The sequence below is a fragment of the Nothoprocta perdicaria genome, unplaced genomic scaffold (assembly GCF_003342845.1).
Source record: "Nothoprocta perdicaria isolate Ctin4 unplaced genomic scaffold, notPer1 scaffold_209, whole genome shotgun sequence".
Taxonomy (NCBI): domain Eukaryota; kingdom Metazoa; phylum Chordata; class Aves; order Tinamiformes; family Tinamidae; genus Nothoprocta; species Nothoprocta perdicaria.
Window position 1 is genome coordinate 1,264,759 of NW_020455305.1, and position 19,026 is coordinate 1,283,784.

General features: G+C 41.1%; 2 protein-coding genes across 2 annotated transcripts in view; both read left to right on the forward strand.

Annotated features, from left to right (window-relative positions):
• Nucleotides 1-487: 487 nt before the first annotated feature.
• SLC39A6 (solute carrier family 39 member 6) lies at nt 488-15,503 on the forward strand. Its single transcript, XM_026038365.1, has 9 exons — nt 488-1,200; nt 3,003-3,183; nt 3,759-3,928; nt 4,444-4,656; nt 6,274-6,343; nt 8,751-9,128; nt 13,315-13,395; nt 14,387-14,577; nt 15,090-15,503. The coding sequence occupies exons 1-9, from the start codon at nt 496-498 to the stop codon at nt 15,240-15,242; spliced, it is 2,142 nt and encodes a 713-aa protein (XP_025894150.1). The 5' UTR covers nt 488-495; the 3' UTR covers nt 15,243-15,503.
• A 995-nt stretch (nt 15,504-16,498) lies between these two features.
• Nucleotides 16,499-19,026, forward strand: part of FAM206A (family with sequence similarity 206 member A) — a 5,671-nt gene continuing 3,143 nt past the window's right edge. The window contains exon 1 of the mRNA XM_026038384.1: nt 16,499-16,825. Within this exon, the coding sequence (XP_025894169.1) occupies nt 16,499-16,825 (327 nt within the window). The remainder of the gene's footprint in view (nt 16,826-19,026) is intronic.

Sequence of the window (19,026 nt, forward strand, 5' to 3'; positions counted from 1 at the left end):
GCCGTTAACGGCGGCAACGGCCGCAGGTGCCTCCCCGCGGGCGGGATGGGAGCGGGGACGGGCGGCGGAAGGCGCGGGGATTGACTCCCAAGCAGAGCGCGTCACCTGGAGCGCCCGTTCCCTGCTCAGAGGTGCCTGAAGGGCTGTACTGCCGGGGTATTTATTTTTTAGGTATTTATTTTTTGTAAGCACAGGACAACCCGAAGCAAACTGTTAGGCCTCCGAGCGTGCTGGGGCCGGGCAGAGGCTGTGTTTGAAGAGCAAAGCTGGCGTAGGCCAAGCTGGGCCCGGGGCAGCGGCCTCCCTGCGGAAGGGGCTTCGTGGGGCGCCCCGGAGCGGTGTCGCACGCCTTGGAAATGCAAGCTGCTCTTCTTGCTGTGATCCTTCAGCAGCTCATCGGCTACCCTGTAGACGACAAGGGTACAAGGTCTTACGCGAGGCTTTTTTATTATTATTATTAATCAGAATTTTCTTCATTTCTAGCGGGGAGCTGCAATGGAGACGGCGTTACCAGTCACGTGCCTGTTCTCGTTTTCCATACTGCTGTGTGAAAGTTACCACCACAGAGTGGAGACAGCCACTGTTGTGCAGACAGCGGAGAAAAACCTCCTAGAAAAGGCATCTAGCGTCAATGCTGACCTGGCAGGGCTGATACAGAGGCTTCACCTTCAAGAACTTTTCCGTCGTTATGGAGAAAACAACACTCTGACGATTGAAGGCTTTAGAAAACTGCTTCAGAACATAGGCATAGACAAAATGAAAAGGATTAAAGTAGACCATGACCATGATCATCACCTTCATCATAACCACGTTGCATCCAGTAAAAACTCGGAGAGGACTGTTTGCCCAAACCACGACCATGATGCGCACAGGGTTCCCGTGACCAGTCACCTACAGGAACTGCACAAAGTAGAACACGTAGAGCACGAGCAAAACTCGTTGCACAGCAAGAACACGGTCGGTGAAATACCCACATCTGTCAGTACCGCTCCCACGGATGGCAGTTATGAACTACAGAATTTGGGAACTGGAGGAGCGAAGTCGGTTGCCCGCTTCGGTCTGGCTAACACTAATGCCACAGAGAGCAGTAATACCAGTGGGCTGGCTCACGGAAGAGCAAACGAGTCCCTTCTTTTCATGAAGGAGTCAGAAAGAGGAAGACACCTGTATTCCAAGTTTAAAATCCAAAACACCCAGGAGGTGAGACTGACTTTCCTGCGTTTTTGAGAATCAATGTCCGCTAGGAAATTTGTTACAGCTTATGGGTTCCAGCTGCCTGTTTAAGCATGTATGAGCTGTGTAGTGCAAGAGTCAGTACTCGCAGCAAAACACGCGTAACTGCTCCTGAATCTTCACTCTTTGCTCTGAATGAGTGTTGTATTCATGAGCCCAAGTAGAGGAAAATATTCGGTCTTGTTCATATAACATTTTTTATTTTTTCCTTTAAAAAAAATACTGTATTAACAATGGAGACTATAAAGTTTAAGTTTTAAAATAATGTCTTCTTAGGCACGTGTGTAAAAAGTCTGCAATACTTTGTAGAGAAAGTTCTGTGTTCTCCTTATGTAAAAGCAACAAAGGAAGCTAAGGTACTTGGAAATTCTTTATTTTGGAGAACAGTTTTATTACCTTGCTGTGCAAGTGTGTCCAAGAAGATACGTAAGTAGGTAGCTCTTGATCTTACCTTTAGATCTTGTGGTTTTCTGCAAAGTGGGAGGAAATAAGAAGCTGATCTAGTAGTGTGTACCCCTGGCTTGGAAATAAGCAAGTGCCATTAGAATTTTAGACTAACTGTATTAACTTTGTGCTTCCTCTGTAGATAAATTACATGCAAATTTTGTTAGTATTATGTAGTGACTAGAATAATAAATTCTATTGGTTCAACTTGCATTTTGCCTCAAAGTAGAACATCTTTTCCAAGAACTACTTTTTTTGGAGGAGGGAGCAGAGGAGGGAAACAAGTAGTTGCACAGATCTTAAAATACTGTCATTCTTCTGGCCAAAGCTGCTGCTTGAGAAGAATTAGATATCTTTATGTTAGATAGCATAGCATCATAGGGAAAAAGGCAGTTTCTTTCCGTTCTTCCCCACTTCTCTGTCTACTTCTTCATTCTGGGGATTATTTTAAGGTAGGTGTTCAGCTCATCTTACAGCTCTTCAGCCTGTGCTACAGTGTCATAGAGAGGGGTGGTTAGAACAGGAGGGAACAAACAGATGCAGATGCTGCTGGTTTGCTCAAATTGTCCCCTGACTGTAAAATAAAAGCAAAATTAGGTTAGCCCATGGGGGGAAAAGATAAATAAAATATAGCAAACTTGGAAAACTCTTGAAAAGGAATTAGCTTTAATTTGAAATGCTTTCTTTCTCTATTGACGTATTATTCTCTGGAGGGATATCTATGCTGTATCCAACATTTTGTATTAAAAAATAAAGACTTTAGGTAAAACGTGGGGTGTAGCTTAAAACAACTTCTTTGAGTTTATGTAGAAGGACCAGCCATAAAGTAGTAGTAGTAAGGGTGGCTGCAAAGCCGTGCTTTAACAGCACTCATTTTTACTTTCTTGATTTTTGCACATTATATTCTGCACAGTTGAAGCTTAAGTACTTCTGTGGGCGCCAAAATACTTAATTCTAAACCCCCAAAGACTGTAGCTGATGCAATAGGATGTATTTTTCTGGAGAAAGTGCACTTAGAACACGAAACTCAGTTTTGTTTGAGACTTCCCATAGTAATGACTTCTGTTGAAAGGTCTTTAACCTTGTTGTTCCCTCTTTATATGGTCTCTCTAAGTGAAAGGCAAAAGTGTTAAGCAGCCTATAATCTCATGGCAGAGCAGCTGACTCCTTGTGCTGATAACTGTCTGGTTTTAGCTGTTTTTGGTTACTGTTCAGGTACTTTCATGTGGAATCACTGCACTGACAGTTAACGTGAGATGTGCAGTCCTTTTAAGAAATTGTAGTGTTTTTCTTCTGATTAATCTTTTGAGTGTCTCTTTCCACAGTGCTCCAATGCATCGAAGCTGATGCAGTCCCATGGCATAGGCACGCAGGCGTGGCTGACTGCTACGGAATTCAGTTATCTCTGTCCAGCGATTATTAATCAAATCGATGGCAAGTACTGCATAGTCCATGCAACTAGTGAAAAAGCTGAAACTCCTCCAAAAGGTTACTCTTTGCAAATAGGTAAGTGTTGTTGTTGTTTGTTTGTTTAATATAGCATAAATGCCTAGTGGAACCCCCTTTAGTTATAAAGTTGTAGAAACATACGTTATTGAAATATTTTTGGTGCTTCTCTATGTCTAGAGAGAGGAAGAGAGGATTGAAAGGGGATCTCGTCAATATGGATAAATACCTCAGGGGAGAATGTAGGGAGGAAGGGGCCAAACTCTTGGTGGCGGCCAGTGACAGGACAAGGTGCAGTGGGTACAAATTGAAACACAGGAAGTTCCATCTCACAGGAAGTTCCATCTCCAGGTGAGGAAGAACTTTACTGTGAGGGTGACAGAGCCCTGGCACAGGCTGCCCAGGTTGTGGAGTCTCCTGCTCTGGAGGTCTTCAGAACCTGCCTGGATGCCACCCTGTGCCCCGTGCTCTGGGTGTCCCTGCTGGAGCAGAGGGTTGGACGAGATGATCTCTAGAGGTCTCTTTCAACCTCAACCATTCTGGGATTTTTTTAGCCTTAGATGTTAAGTATTATTTGATATAGGAATGTTAAGCAACCAAAATCTCATATAAGTCTTCTTAATCTCTTGTTCCAGCTTGGATTGGTGGCTTTATATCCATCTCTGTCATCAGTTTTCTTTCTTTACTGGGTGTTATATTGGTGCCTCTGATGAATCGAGTATTTTTCAAGTTTCTCTTAAGTTTTCTTGTGGCATTGGCTGTTGGAACTTTAAGTGGAGATGCTTTCTTACATCTCCTTCCACATGTAAGTATTTCATTAAATATCTTAAATTAGAAAATTTGATATCTGACTGTAGTTTTTATTGATTTTTTTAAAATACCTTTCACATCTCTTCAGTGAGTCACATCTCAACCTTGTCAAGTAGATTATTACATAGAAAATTTTCTCACTATTTGGATATTCTTCTATTATTCATTTTATATTCCCCTAGTGAAAAAAGTTAACTTGCCCTGGATTTTGGCTGAGGTTCATTGGAAAGGGCTACAGATCCTTTGCTGGGTTCAGAACCCTGTCTGTATTTTATAGGATTCTTCCTTTTCCTTTCAATTAATTTTGAACTTATCCTGAGAAGTCGCATAAAATCTAAGCATATGTGTGTATGTGTTCATGCACGCAAGCTGCCCTGCTGTCTGGACTTGAGAGGAAAAATAGGAGGAATACTTTCTGTGTTTGTTTAATGTATATATTTTTGTTACTTGCTTGTTATATTAATCAGTTCTTCTGAATATAATGACTTCCCCTTTTGGTTCTCCCCTTAGTCTCATGGAAACCATCACCATCATCATGAAAAACCTCTACTTGAGCAAAACAAAGGCTCTCTCTTCAAACATCTTGTTTTTCAAAGTACAGAAGAGAGTGCTTATCTGGATTCTACATGGAAGGGGCTTACAGCACTTGGAGGCTTGTATTTCATGTTTCTAGTGGAGCATTTGATAACTTTAATAAAGCAGTTTAAAGACAAGAAGAAAAAGGTAGAGAAACTATGTTTTGAAAGTTTATTGTATTGCATGATATTTTTCAATACAGTCCCCAAAACTAGAACGTTGTGTGTCTATGTGTGTATATAAATATACATAAAATGACTATTGATTGTATTTAATAGCTGTTTTTCCTGACTTGATTAGTGTTATAGTTATATATAAACCACTTTTATACTTTTTTATACTTTCAAACTAGATGAGAAAAAGCTTTTCTTTCTCTCTTTTTAAGGAAAAATAAAGTAAGAATACATTTCTTTAAGCAGACCATTTTAGAGACTTGACATCACAGGGAATAGTTTAATAAGCAAACCTTCATTTACACCCGTTGTTATAACAGTTACAGTGATCTAAGAAATTACTGCCTATTACTGACTTCTTCCTGGTCTTTCGAGGAGATATTTTTTTCTGAACTTATATTGGATGAAATAAGAGACCTTATATAGTTATCACACTTTTGTCAAGGGAGCACTTGGGCAGAGTGGTTGAGTGTGGCAGTAACTTCTTGCTCACCGCAAAAACTACGTGACTACACTATAAAAGCTAGTGACTTTTAGACAGCACTCCATTTGGAAATAGTGTCTTCCTCCAGGTCCCTCCTTTCTAGTATTTCCTTTTCCCACCCCCTAGAAAAGACCAGCTTTCAGATTGCTATGGTATTGCCTTATGTGGAAGGTAGAGGATAGCCTGATTTTAGTGGGCTGTACATGTTGCTAATCTCTGTAAAGACGAGGATAGCAAGGATGTAGATGCTGCTTGATTCAGTAAAAGTCAGAAATTTGTTAAACTCTTCTTCAAGAAAGGTAGGAAACCAATGTTTGTTTAGAAAGCTCAGAAGCAGCTAGAGGCTGCCACAGAGACTGTGATGATCTGTTTCTGCTGTTTATTTTTAAATCTGTCACTAAGGCAGGTGCCTTGTAAGTTCCTCTTTGGCAACAGCAGGTTGTATCACACAGCAGTGGTTTGTACTGAAGCCAGCGAGGTTAACTGTGAATGGCAAGATTGTTTTCCTAGTTCAGTTTACCTCTGGTTAAACTTATTCATCAAGAGATATTGAAGGATTCCAAGTAAAAGAAGTATTTTTGTTTTCCTTGTCTCCTGGCTATTGAAACAGGTTTCCTGTTTGACTCATTATGCCTTTCTAGGTACTGAGTCACTGATTATGATTTTTTTTGTGATGTAGACATTAGTCAGATACGATTGCAGTCTTTACAGATTTTACTCAGCTTTCCATAAAAGGATTGTAAAAACTGTTACACTGATATTACAACACTTAAACCCCAAAACACTAGTGGAATTGCCTTTGCTCAGTACTCGGTGCATGTCACTTCTCAGATGAACTTCTGCTGTCACAGAGAACTAGATTGTACTTAGGCTTGGAGTGGTTTTTTTTTTTTCCCCCACTTTGGAGCCTAAGGAACTTAAGTCTTTTTTACTGTGAATCACTGAGTTTCTAATGTTTCTCTTCTGCATCCACTATATGGCTTCCATGTTACCCTCTTTCTGTGCAGGCTTGTTGTTGTAAATATCGTTGTTGTAAATATCATGTTGATCGTGTATCTCCTGAAAATAAGTAACATTCGTAACTATAATATTTTCTTTTGGAATAAGAAAAGAAATGAAGATGATGGAGAAAGTAAGAAGTTTTCAGCGAATGAAGAGATGTTAGATACAGATGATCGTAAGTCCCAGTAGTATTATGGTATGGTTGTTATTGCACAACGGTACAGCTAAAATGCTGTACATGACCACAGGCAACTTATAGGTATTTTCCTTAGTGCAGGTTGGATCACTTCCTAACTGAATTCTTCCTGTGTGTGCACACAGGTTTATTTTATTTTTATGTTATGACTGATGGTTTGGGAGTAGTGTATTCAGTTTGGAAACCTCAAGCTTTTGAATGCTGGATTGGATAGTGGAAGTTAAAGCCGTGTTAAGATGCTCTTCTGGCTATGACTTCGGAAACGTAGCTACCCATAGTTCTGTCTACAGTGCTTTTGTTAGGCTGTTAGACAGCTTGTATAGAAATCTAAGGAACAGAAATGCATGCCTTAGAAATCCAGGGTTGGTTGTTTTGAGTATTTAAGTTGTAAGGGTGATTACCTAAATTCCAGAAGTTAATTGATACTTGATCAGGTTTCTTCAACATCAAACTAGGAGCAAAAGTGTACCTTGTTAGATATTTGCCTGCTCCTGTAACTCAAGTAATCTGATTCTAGTGTGCAGGAAAACGCTGAGAGAGTTTTTATTACTTTGTAGCTTGCTTTCAGTGTTGCTTGCTTGTGTACTGAAATACCTGGAATGAAAGATTCCTAGGTTTCAGTACTTATAAACATTGAGTACTCACCTGCAGCATCATCCCCAAAAGTTAATCTTTTGTCCAGAAACTTTAAGGCATGAATTGTGCTCAAAACGCATCATATTCTGTGATATGATTCTATGGTATGATTCTGTTCATATTCTGTGATTCTGTGAGTGATATTTAAAACTGGCATACTGTTACAGAAAGGCTTGTGCAAAACTGTGATCTTTGAGCAGACGTGATGTGTTGTATTTGTTTAATTTGTTAAGAGAAATGGTGACCTGTGTGTGTGTTAACACAGTTCGTACACAGGCTTATTGGAAATCAGTAAGATGGCAGTATAGAAAAACAGACTTCCACCATCTCCATGCTTTGCAGTCTTAAATCCTGAGGTTGATGCTAAATTATTCATGTAGCTGTTTGCCTCTCTTACTTTTCTAGTAGATTTTTTTTCTCTCTTGTGTCTGCTAGATTTGTACTGAGTTGAAATTCTTGGCAATTAGGATTACAATATAATGTGCTGTATTATAATTTCAGGCTTCAGTTTAGGGGAAAGTAGAAATGGATTCAGTTTACTTACTTCAGTAGAACAACATCAATATCAAATTTGAGAGACGGTATTTTTCTTCAGTTTTCCTATGTAGCTTGGTATCCTTGCTTAAATCCTCAGAACATTTATAAAACAGCAGCATTTTCCATCTGTAACTAAGTAGTATTGTTTCTAACATCAGAATTGTCTTGTTTTGCCTAGAGCTGTAGAAGATGAAATGCCCTTTTGTACATGCAAGAATTTATCAACTTAAGTAGAAAATAGAGTCCTAGTACTGATTAATGGAGTCATTAATGTCTGATGCTGACTTGGGACTTAGAAAGACTTAAAATTTTAGAGGTTGATCCAGTATTGCGCATGCTATCGTGTGATAATGCATTTTGACTAGAAATTTTACATGAGCTTTAACTGAAAGTCAGTTGTTAAGGTTCCCACTTGTTATTTCTACTGATAAAAATGTTATTTTGCCGGGAGCCTACTTGATTTTGATGGAGATGTTAAAGACACTTTCACTTCTTTGGAATACCTCTAAGTAGATAATGAACTGTCAGTAATGCAAAAAAGGAAAGATGTATTTGTTCCCTCAACTGCAGGTGAAAAAAATTAAGAAGTTTTAGGAGTGTTATCAAGTCAGCTAATAGCCATTAAGGTTTATATGAGGACATTTTGAGGTCTGTATTGGTAGTTTTATATTTGAGTATTTTTCGGGTGATTAAGCTTGACAACATTTAACCAAGTATTTCCATGTGATATTCAAGAAAGTTGCCAAAATTGTATCTATAAGATAATCATACTGTCTTGCATTTTATTTGTCATCCTTAAGATAAATACATAGCAGATACTCTTCAGGCTTTGTTTTTCTGAAGCAATTAAGTAATTTTCTCTTGTAAAAATGACAGAGAGGCCTATATTATTGTACCTACTGTGTAGCTGGTCTTATCTGAAAAGTTCTTTTTAAATTTCATGGCTAAGATGCAGGGGAATGCATTCCTGGTAGATGGAGAGACTAAAAGTTTTTAGTGTTCTGCAGTAAAGCAAATAACCTCTGAAACTTGAGATAAGAAAAATAAGTTACGAGAACTGTTGAAAAATTGTTGGAACAAGAAATTGTGGCTGCAGTCTGAACTCTTATTATTTTTTTCTCTGTTTTATCATTTGCTGAACTTCTTTATTATATCATTGCTTCCTAGGAGACTTTAAAAATGTGTAATGTTGTGCTTTGGGTTTCTGTAACAGGGCCTGAGGGCTACCTAGGGACAGATTCACAAGATCCATCGCCCTTCATTTCTCAGCAGCCAGCAGTACAAGAGGAGGAGGAGGTTATGATAGCTCATTCCCATCAAGAGGAGGTCGACAACGAATACGTGTCCAGGGGCTGCAGGAACAAATGTCACTCTCACTTGCATGACACGTTAGGGCAAACGGATCATCTCAGCCATCACCACCACGACTACCATCACATTCTGCACCATCACCATCACCAGAACCACCATCCCCATAGTCACAGCCAGCGCTACTCGCGGCAGGAACTGCAGGACGCCGGGATAGCGACTCTGGCCTGGATGGTGATCATGGGAGACGGGCTGCACAACTTCAGTGACGGCCTCGCGATTGGTGAGCCCTGCAGTGTAACTTAAATGTGCTAAATGTGGTGTTCGTTCAGGCTTTTGGAGTCAGGGTCTCCGTGTGAATTGAAAGGGGGGTAGCTGAAATAGCCCCCTTCAAATGTGCTCAGTGTGCTGAGCAGTCGCAGGAGTTTTGGAACCTCCTATAGTGAAAGTATTTCAAAAATATTTTTCTCATTTACAGTCTTGTTATACTCAGTCCAGTTTAATGACACAGCTCTGACCTTAATTATGGGATTTAAACAGTTTTTGCTGTTTAAACAAGATACCTGTAAACAAAATGCTGTTGTCTTTTTGTTCCTACTCTGCTCATTTCCCTGCTTTCCCTGGGCATGTTGTAGCTCTTCAGTTTTTTTGAGAAAGTTTCAGTGATGTTCTTTTTGTTGGTTTTTTTGGTGGGGAGTCAAAACTGTTCCAGATGTGCGGCTTTGAGTTGAGGTTTGGTATCTCCCTCATTTTCCCAGAATGCTGGTCAATTGGTATTCTAGATACAAAAATAAGTTCTAGAAGTTCAGTGCTCCTTAATTCTTATGCTAGCCTTTCATGATATTGACTTCGGTGCTTAAAGACTCATTTCTGGTTTTGCAGGTGTTAGATTCACGTTAGTTAGTATAGCATCCTGGGGTCAGTATTGTTTTGTATAAATGAGCTCATCCTTTTCTAAGGAGAAAACCTAATAGTAAGTCAGTATTTCTCACTGTAGAACGTGCCATTGTTCAGATTCAGGCAATTCATAATATGATGTGAAAGACTCTCTAATCTTTTTATGATGAAAATTAAAGCATAGAATGTAAGTTTCCTAATAGATTAGTAGTGACATTATGGTGGAAGAACAAGGCTTTGCATACAAATGGTATGGAGTATGAATTATCTCCTAGCATTAGGGAGGTGTGGGAAGGGCTTATGATTTGATAGTTACTAATCATGAGGCTAATAGTGTATTGAACAACGCAGAGCAGGACTGTTTGTGCAAGTCCTGCTCTGTAGCTTGTTCACACTATAAATAGGTGGATTTCCTTTCTCTTCTGGGTGCGTTTAAAGATACAAGGCAAAGCAAAAATCGAGTGATGTTGTAAAAAGGCCAGTACTGTTTACTGTAGCATTTTCTTGTATTTAAATGACAGTAAAAATATTTTAGACTTAAGATGAGCATATCCAGAATAATCCTTCACTTGGAAGTTTTCACTTCATGTGATTGTTATTCCTTACTTTCATCAGTTATTTCTTTTTTTTCCTCTTGAGTCTCATGTAAATGTAAAAGATGAAGGAAGAAGATTCTTTTTCGTTTTGTTAAAGCCTGGAACACTTGAATCTGAGTAACTTGTGTGAAGGGGTCTTCAGTTCATATCACTGTACTTTTTTGAACTTTTTTTTTATCTTCAACTAAATAACTAAAATACAGAATGCTGTAGTCATTCTGCCTATATGTCATATCAGCTGTAGTATTGTGGCCTTCAATTTGAGTGTTATCTTTAACATAAAGCATCTGTTCATTAGTAAATTTAAAAAAAAAATCTTAAGTTTGTGCTTTGATGACAACATTAGCCACCGAGGTTCTTTGCAAACTAGCCAAGTTTTGTTTACCTTGCCTTGGTGGTCACAAAACTAGATTTATGTGATTAAGCTGATCGTTTTATTTTTAATTCTTCTTTAAGGAGATGCTAAGACTCAGAAGACATTGTATAGAGATATTAATATTGAGGAGCTTGTGGGTTGTTGAGGATGCAGGCATGGGTGAAAGTAGACCCTTCTGCTTTCCTTTCCTCATCTGGTTTCCTTGGGATTTGAAGCCCAGATTTGAATACTGATGAATTCTTTTGTAGGAAGTAACTGTAGCCATTCCGTCTCTTCCTCACCTGAGTGAAACTGTCGGTAGCAGTATCTGTAAAGTACTGTGTAGACTGAGTGTTGTAGAATGCAGTGCAAACCACTGCTGCTAAAGACCTTAGACAAAATAGCTGTAGTCTTGCACTCTACACTGCTGTCTATCGGGCTTCATAAATAGGAGTGGAGGTCCACAGGAGGCCATGTAGTGCAGCCTGCTGCTTGAAACATGGCTCTGGGCGAGCACTAGGTTGGGTCAGTCAGGGCTTTGCCCAGCCAAACCTGGAAAACGTCTATCCCCCAAGGATGGAGATCCCACAGCCCCTGGCTGAGGTCCTCTAGTGACGTGCCACCATCACGACAGGGAAGCTGCTGCTTTCTGCCGAACCTCCCGAGTGGTGACCTGCAGCCGTTCCCTTTATGTCGTCTGTCACGGCTCTGTAGAGTGAAGCTCCCTTGTTCCTGTAGTGCCTGTCCAGGTAGTCATGGGTTGCTGCTAGATAAGCCTCTAAGAAAGAGAAGCCTGGTACCCTTTTCAGGCCTGTGCTCCAGGCTCTGACATTGTTGTGACCCCTCTGGAGGACATTCTTGTATTCCCATCCATCTTGAATTGGAGCAGAGGAAGAGAAAGGGAGGCAAAATGGACAGGGTATCCCAGGAAGGGCCTCAGCAGTGCTTTGCAGAGGGGGATCTGAACTTCTCTCAGCGTGCTAGCCCTGCTTGTCCTACAATTGGTCACTTGTGTGGTTTGCCCCGTGATGAGGGCACGCTGTTGGCTCACGTTCACTTTGTCCTAACCCTCAGGTCTTTTGCAGCAAGGTTGTTCTTCAGACAGTCGCTTCTCAATGTTTACTCATGTGTGAGACTCTTCTGCCCTGCATGCAGAATTTTGCACTTCTCTGGTTTGTTTTTCACATTTCCCAAGGTCTGTGCGGTCTAAAGCTCTACTGCTTGATGAGTTGATTTGGCCTCTGCTCCCCTTCCTGCCTCCCAGCCCCCAGCTTAATGTCATCTGCAGGTTTGGTGACATTCCAACATTTCACTTCCATATAAGGCTACTGTGTCAGAAGTCCTGCTTAACTCGGTTGGATAATGTTGACATTGATGTCTTTTGCTAGTCCTAGCTTTAACTGGGTTTTGGCCTTCCTATTTTTTGCCCAAGTGATTACATTTTCCTTTATTCCTTTTCTTCTGTTTCTGTTTCTTGTGTGCTCCATTTTTGTGTTAGTTCTTTGGGGTTTTTTTGTTTTTGCTTTTTTTTTAGTGCTGGTCCTAATCATCTGATTATCAGGAATGCTGGATGAAGATTAGGGGCTGGACAGCCCTCGTCTTTCCTCTGTTGCTGCCAGAGTTGTGACCTTGTTCTCTTGATTAATTGCTACAAATGGAGATGGAGATTCCTGGGGATTTCTGTTGTTAGCCAAAATCTGAAAATAGTGACATAAATGTGAGAGTTCGTGTCAGCTTCCTGCCATTGGCATCCCTTTAGCCCCAGCTTCTCGCCCTAGTGGATCTCAAGCTAATGCCTCTGCAGACTCTCTGAAAACCCTCTCAATGTCCTGTTCATGCTCCCCGATACAAAGATATCTGCTTGTTTCTTCTTGATTGTCCTCCTCTGGGTGCAGCAGCACATACCCGAGAGGTAAAGCTGCTGTAACTGTGTGGGCAGCAGTCGCTGGAGGGCTGCAGCAGAGAGAGGAGTGTCCCCTGTGGTTTTATCACCCCTGTGGCTCTTTCTCCGTGAGCAGTATTTCTGGGCGCCCTGTGTGCCACCTGCTGCTGAGTGGCCTCCCGCCTGTTTGCACATCCTATGGGCTGTGCCCTGTTTGCTCCACGCTCCGGGTACCAGGTAGAGGAGAAGCCGAGTGCAATTCTGCTGTGTCCTTCTGGGGGTCTTCCCATACGTGAGAACCGCTGGTGCTGTGAGTGGTGGTTCGCTGGCCGTGCGGTGTGCTGTTTTGTCCTCAGCTGTCCTTCCAGAAAGGAAAAATAGGAGTAAGAGGGGAGAAAAGGAGGAAGGTGAGCACCGTGGGTCTAGTTCAAGGTGTTTTTTATTTTCCTCTTTTAAATAGATAGCAAAATCAGATCATATGTGCAGGTTGTTTAGAATTCATAAATCTTTCACTGCTGGTCTCACACCACCATGTAGCCTCTCTTACAGTCAAATTGACCGACCCTGCTTTCACTGAGTCGAGGAGTTCACTGCACTCTTTCCAGTATCTTTCAAAAACTAGTGTCTTTCTAAAATGATTTCACAAGCATAAGATCAACTCGAGTGAATCTGAGCATATGCAACAACTTTTATGCATCTAATATACATGTAGTAATATATGTGTGTTTGTTTTCTTTAGGAGCAGCATTTACTGAAGGGTTATCTAGTGGTTTAAGTACTTCTGTGGCTGTATTTTGCCATGAATTACCTCATGAGCTAGGTAAGAATAATATTTCAGTGTGCTACAGCTGTCTAGGTACTTACATGTTTGCTTTGGAGAACTGTGTTCTGCAAATGTTTTGTTTTGTGGCATAGTAAGATTGGTATGGAAGGTCTCTTACATGTTTGAATTATTGGTGAAAGAACTTCAAGTTGAAGGACTGTTGAGTCTGACCTGTTTTAATGAATATTTAATTCAGAAATCTACACATCTCAGCTGTACTCTCTTTACGGTTCATTGTTTCTCGCATTTATCTGCAAGAAACTTAATTATCTGCAAGAAAATTATTTAGTATTGGTATTGTACGAGCTCAGCTTAATTGTAACATCTTAAGGTGGAAAGTTGTAACAAATGTCTCTGCCTCTTGCTTTGAGACTTTTGTTCACTTAACTGGAGAAAAGTGTTCATTTTGTATAGAATCAAATTTATTTTCAAAATGCATTTAAAAAAGGTTGTATTGTTTTAGTGTGGGTTGGTTGTTTGGCTATATAATATTGTTATGAAGCACACATACTTGGAATAAGGGGAAAACTGGTTCTGCTGGTTACCTGTTCTTTCAAACAAAATTAAAACGTTAGAAGTCATTTACAGAAATGAGTAAAGAAATTGAAAATTTAGACGTGTCTGAAAGTATGACAAACTGGTAGAGGATAACAAGTAGAACCATTTTGACACTATTGCTGTATGAATTGGGTTTGTTTTTGTTGTTATTTTTAAACTGTCGTGGAATGCTGATACATATCAAGTACTGCAATATTTTGTAGCATTGGTTTAAATAGAGAATAGACTAAAAGCTTTTTTTTCCTGGAAATACTAAAACTTAAGTGCTTATTTGTTATTCTATTTTTTTGTGTCTACTAATTTTGTGAAGGAAAACACATAGACAGTGACAGCATAAAAGTGGCCTAGTGATGATATAAGTGCTAAAAAGAAATCACAGATTCTGCAGTAGTTGCATTTGGATGTGAATTTTGTGCTGTTTCTCCTGTAGGAGATTTTGCTGTGCTTCTAAAGGCTGGTATGACTGTCAAACAAGCCGTGCTTTATAACGCCCTGTCAGCTATGCTGGCCTATCTTGGAATGGCCACTGGGATTCTCATTGGGCACTATGCAGACAATGTTTCAATGTGGATATTTGCCCTTACTGCTGGCCTGTTCATGTACGTGGCGCTTGTGGATATGGTAAGTGGCTTGACCTTCTTAAATTTTACATAATGTAAACCAAATATTAATACCAGTTATTTTTGACCATTAAAAAAACCCTACCTTCCATCAATAAACTACTTTTCTTAATTTGAAGGAAATGAGGATTATTAACTTTGTCTAGTTAAAAGTAATTTCATATCTTAATATTTATTTACATTTGCCATTAGAACAGAGCTTGTTTCTGCCTCTCTATTTAGAGGCAGTTAAGAGCAGAGGGTACAGTAAAAATTTGCTTCTGACATACTTAAGGCATCGGCCTAATTATGAAAAGTTTTTAGACTGTTACAACCTCTTGCAGTCTCTAAACAGCTCATAGGAAAGTGAACTATGATGCTCTTTCTTGTGTTGGCTCTTTCCTTATTCCAGCAGTGTGGGATTAATGGAGCCAACAGGGATTTCTAACAGACTTAGCATGCCTAGTGGTTGAAAAGGGTGGTTCTGAATAACCATGTATTCTGAAGTCATTTAACACTTTCTTGTTTGCTTAGGTGCCTGAAATGCTCCACAATGATGCTAGTGATCATGGATGTAGCCGCTGGGGATATTTCCTGTTACAGAACGCTGGGATTCTATTGGGCTTTGGGATAATGCTGCTTATCTCTGTATTTGAACATAAAATTGTATTCAGCATAAACCTGTAGTCTTGCTCCTATGAGCAAAGCTTAATGTTAAATTATGTTTGGTACAACTTCTTCCCTCCAACTTCCATTAAATACTGTCATGCAGAGGTAGGTTTAATATAGATTAGATATTTGTATTGATGTGCCATGGTTTCCCTCATCTCCCTCCCCTAAAGTAGAAGTAAGATTGTTGGTTTTTTTTTTTTTTTTTTACTCGGTTCAATGTTGACTGTGATGGTACTGTGGAAAGTTATACATAATAAAGGATGATAAAGTGCCAAATCTGTTAAAGGAGTATTGTCATTGTCGCTTAGGGAGAGGGACGGCTTTTTTTTCTTCTTAAAAAAAGAAGCTCATAAACTCATAAAATGAGTTTTATTCCTGCACAATTAAGAACAGTCAATGCTCACAAGTCTGTAGGGCCAGATGGGATCCACTGCAGGGTTCTAAGGGAGCTGGTGGAAGTGCCTCCCAAGCCGCTCTCTGTCAATGGTCCTGGTCAACAGGGGAAGTCCCAGAGGACTGGAAACTTGTCAGTGTGATGCTCATCTACAAGGAAGGTTGGATGGAGGATCTGGGGAACTACAGGCCTGTCAGCCTGACCTCAGAACAGATCATCTGGAGGAAGATCACCCAGCATGTGTGTGACCACCAGGGCATCAGGTCCAGTCAACAGGGGTTCATGAAAGACAGGTCCTGTCTGACCAGCCTGCTCTCCTCCTGCGATGACCAGGTGCCGGCCTAGCAAAGGAGGGAAAGAATGTGGACATGGGACACTTAGATTTCAGCAAGGCCTTTGACACACACAGTGTCCCGCTGCCTTTGCTGGAGAAGCTGGCAGCTCATGGCTTAGACACGTGTACTCCTTGCTAGGTGAGGAAACTGGATAGCTGGGCCCAGAGAATGGGGTGCTAAAATCCAGCTGGCAACCAGTCATGAGCCGTGTTTCCCAGGGGTGAGAATTGGGGCTGGTCCTCTTTAATCAATGATCTGGGTGAAGGAAAGTGCACTCTTAGCAAATTTGTGGATGACACCAAGATGGGAGGAAGAGTTCATCTGCTTTAGAGTAGAAAGGCTTGCATAGAGAGATCTGCCCAGGCTAGATCAATGGGCTGAGGCCAACTGTGTGAGGTTCAAGAAGGCCAAGGGCCAGGTCCTGCACTTCGATTACAACCACCCCATGCAGCGCTACCGGTTGGGGGCAGAGTGCCTGCAGAGCAGGGCAGCACAAAAGAATCTGGGGGTGCTGGTCAACAGCCAGCTGAACATGAGCCAGCATGTTCATGTGGGCCCCGGTGGCCCAGAAGACTAATGGCCTCCTGGCTTGTATCAGGAACAGTGTGGCCGGCAGGATGAGGGAAGGGATTGTCCCCCTGTACTCGGTGCTGGTGAGGCTGCAACTCCAATACCTTGTTCAGTTTTGGGCTCCTCACTACACAAAGGACATTGAGGAGCTGGAGCATGCCCAAAGGAGGGCAATGAAGCTGGTGCAGGGGCTGGAGCAGCTAAGGGAGCTGGAGTTATTCAGTGTGGAGAAGAGGAGGCTCAGGGGAGACCTTATTGCTCTCTGCAACTACGTGAAAGGAGTTTGCAGTGAAGTGGGGGTTGGTCTCTTTTCCAAAGTAGATACTGATAGGACAAGAGGAAATGCAGCAGGGGAGGTTCAGGTTAGGTAATAGGAAAAAAAAATCTGTATGGAAAGAGTAGTCAAGCATTGGAACAGTCAGTAAAAGATCTTTCAATACTACTCTGACTTACGAGCAAATGAAAAGGAGCAAGTGACGGCTGCTTTCCTGTCTTACAAGAGGCTATTAGTCTTAAGGATGGGAGGCCTCTGCTACAGCTCCCTGTAAGTTCCTCTTCTAAAACAGAGCAAGCAGAGCCTATCGCTATTCACCTGACGTGTATGGTGACCCTGCAAGCTGAGAGATCTCCTTTGAAAATGCAGTTCTCATGTGTTACGTCCTCAGATATTCAGGAGAGACAAGTTGATGGTGTTTGAACATTGCGTGTGAAACTGACTTGATCCTGAGGGGTCTTATCAAGCTCCCTCAAATCTGCACACATATAAACCTGCATAACTGATTGCTCAGTGCTCAGTGAGCTCACTGAACAAAAGTGTCCACAACGAAGAGCAGGCTTTCCGGAGAAGAGAGGTTTTTTTTTTCCTCTCTCTCTATCAAGGGGTTTAGAGGTTATTGTTTCTTTTACTCTCCACCACTGCATTTTTCATTCAGTCTCTGTACTTCCTTAATTAGGAGCAAACCTCTTGTAAAGGCAAAACAAAATCCAGATGCAGTCTCCCAGGAGGAACCCTGTAATTTGAGGTGTTGAGAAGTCACTGATGACCATTTGGTATGTTTCATTGGTATATCCTGGGTTGTCCATTCTATGATACCTCTATTTCATTTTTTCTTTACAGTTGTCATACTCTAATGTTCCCATCTTCTTACATCTTTGTTATATATTCCATGCTCTTGATTCAATTATCAAGAGGAATATACAAATTCTAGTCTGTTTTCAGTGAGGCTTTCTACATAATAAAGTAACATTGAAATATATGTGCATCAAAATACACTGCTAATGCAACAACATGGGAAAAAAATGAATACACTTTTGGAGTATTTGGGGAGAAATGACTAGGTAACCTTGTAAGTTATCAGATGATTCAGTGCTATGGGATGAATGCTCAATAATTTAATGATCACTCTTTAGAGCAGATGTGAATCATTGACAACTGTCCACATTAGTAACTGACTAAAAGAATAAAATGCAATTCACAGTGGTTTTATACTTTCAGATGGCAAGCATTATTACAACTTTTGTGGAAAAATGTCACTCTGTTTGCCACAAGAAATAGATGTTTTCATGAATAAATATATATATATATAATCTAACATACACACACGTACTCATATATACACACATATACATTATATATATATGTGAGCGGGAAACACACACAGGAAGTTGGGGCTTGAGCAGAACACACACACACAGGAAGTTTGTATTTTTACAAGGAGGGATGAAATCGTCCCCTCTTCTTTGGCTGATGAGCAGGACAAAGGCACACAGGCAGATGGGAGACTGAGCCGAGCCAGGAGTGGGGATGGGAGCGTGAGAGGAGCCTGGAGTGCGGGAGACAAAGGACTCAGGTGACCTTAGGTGTGAACACCTGGAGGGAGGCAGTGAGTTGGGTGTAGGCGGCAGGGCAGGCTGTAACTCCTGAGTCCCTTGGCCAACTGGGAACAGGAGAGGGCCACCAAGGCCAGGAAATTAGGATAAAAAGGGGGCTCCAGCAACTTCAGAGACCCCACAGAGGTGTGCCTGGTGGGTTCTCCCTTTATTTGAATAGTTTTGGGTCTCTTCTGTCTCCTTTTTGGACATTCAGTTCTTTTCCGCACATATGTATACATACATACATATATATGTACATATACATATATAATCTTCCATGCTTAAGTGCATGAAACAACCACTCTATGAATTGTATTGTTGAGTGCTAGATTAAATAAACTGTTCAACAAGATGATATTTCTTGAATATTTTTTTCCTACTGGTGTACTACTTCTACTTACTTACACCTTGCTTACACCCAGGCACATTTTTGAAAACTTGAAATTATGTGAAACACAATTTTAGTAAGTGGCCGCGCCTGCCGGCTTCTCTCGCGTGCCTTTATTCCCTCGGGGCAGTAGAAACCCCGCGTGCTCGAAGCAGAGGAGCGCCCCCGCGAGGCCGTTAGGGCCGTTATCGCCGTTAACGGCTGGCAGAGGCGGCCGCAGCCGGCGCTTGCGCGTTGCGG

Excerpts from the sequence above, each read along its gene's own strand:
- SLC39A6 (XM_026038365.1), top strand. The coding sequence starts at position 496 with ATGGAGACGGCGTTACCAGTCACGTGCCTGTTCTCGTTTTCCATACTG. Across the intron at positions 6,344-8,750 it reads GATGTTAGATACAGATGATC|GGCCTGAGGGCTACCTAGGG; the intron begins GTAAGTCCCAGT and ends TTTCTGTAACAG. Across the intron at positions 9,129-13,314 it reads CAGTGACGGCCTCGCGATTG|GAGCAGCATTTACTGAAGGG; the intron begins GTGAGCCCTGCA and ends TGTTTTCTTTAG.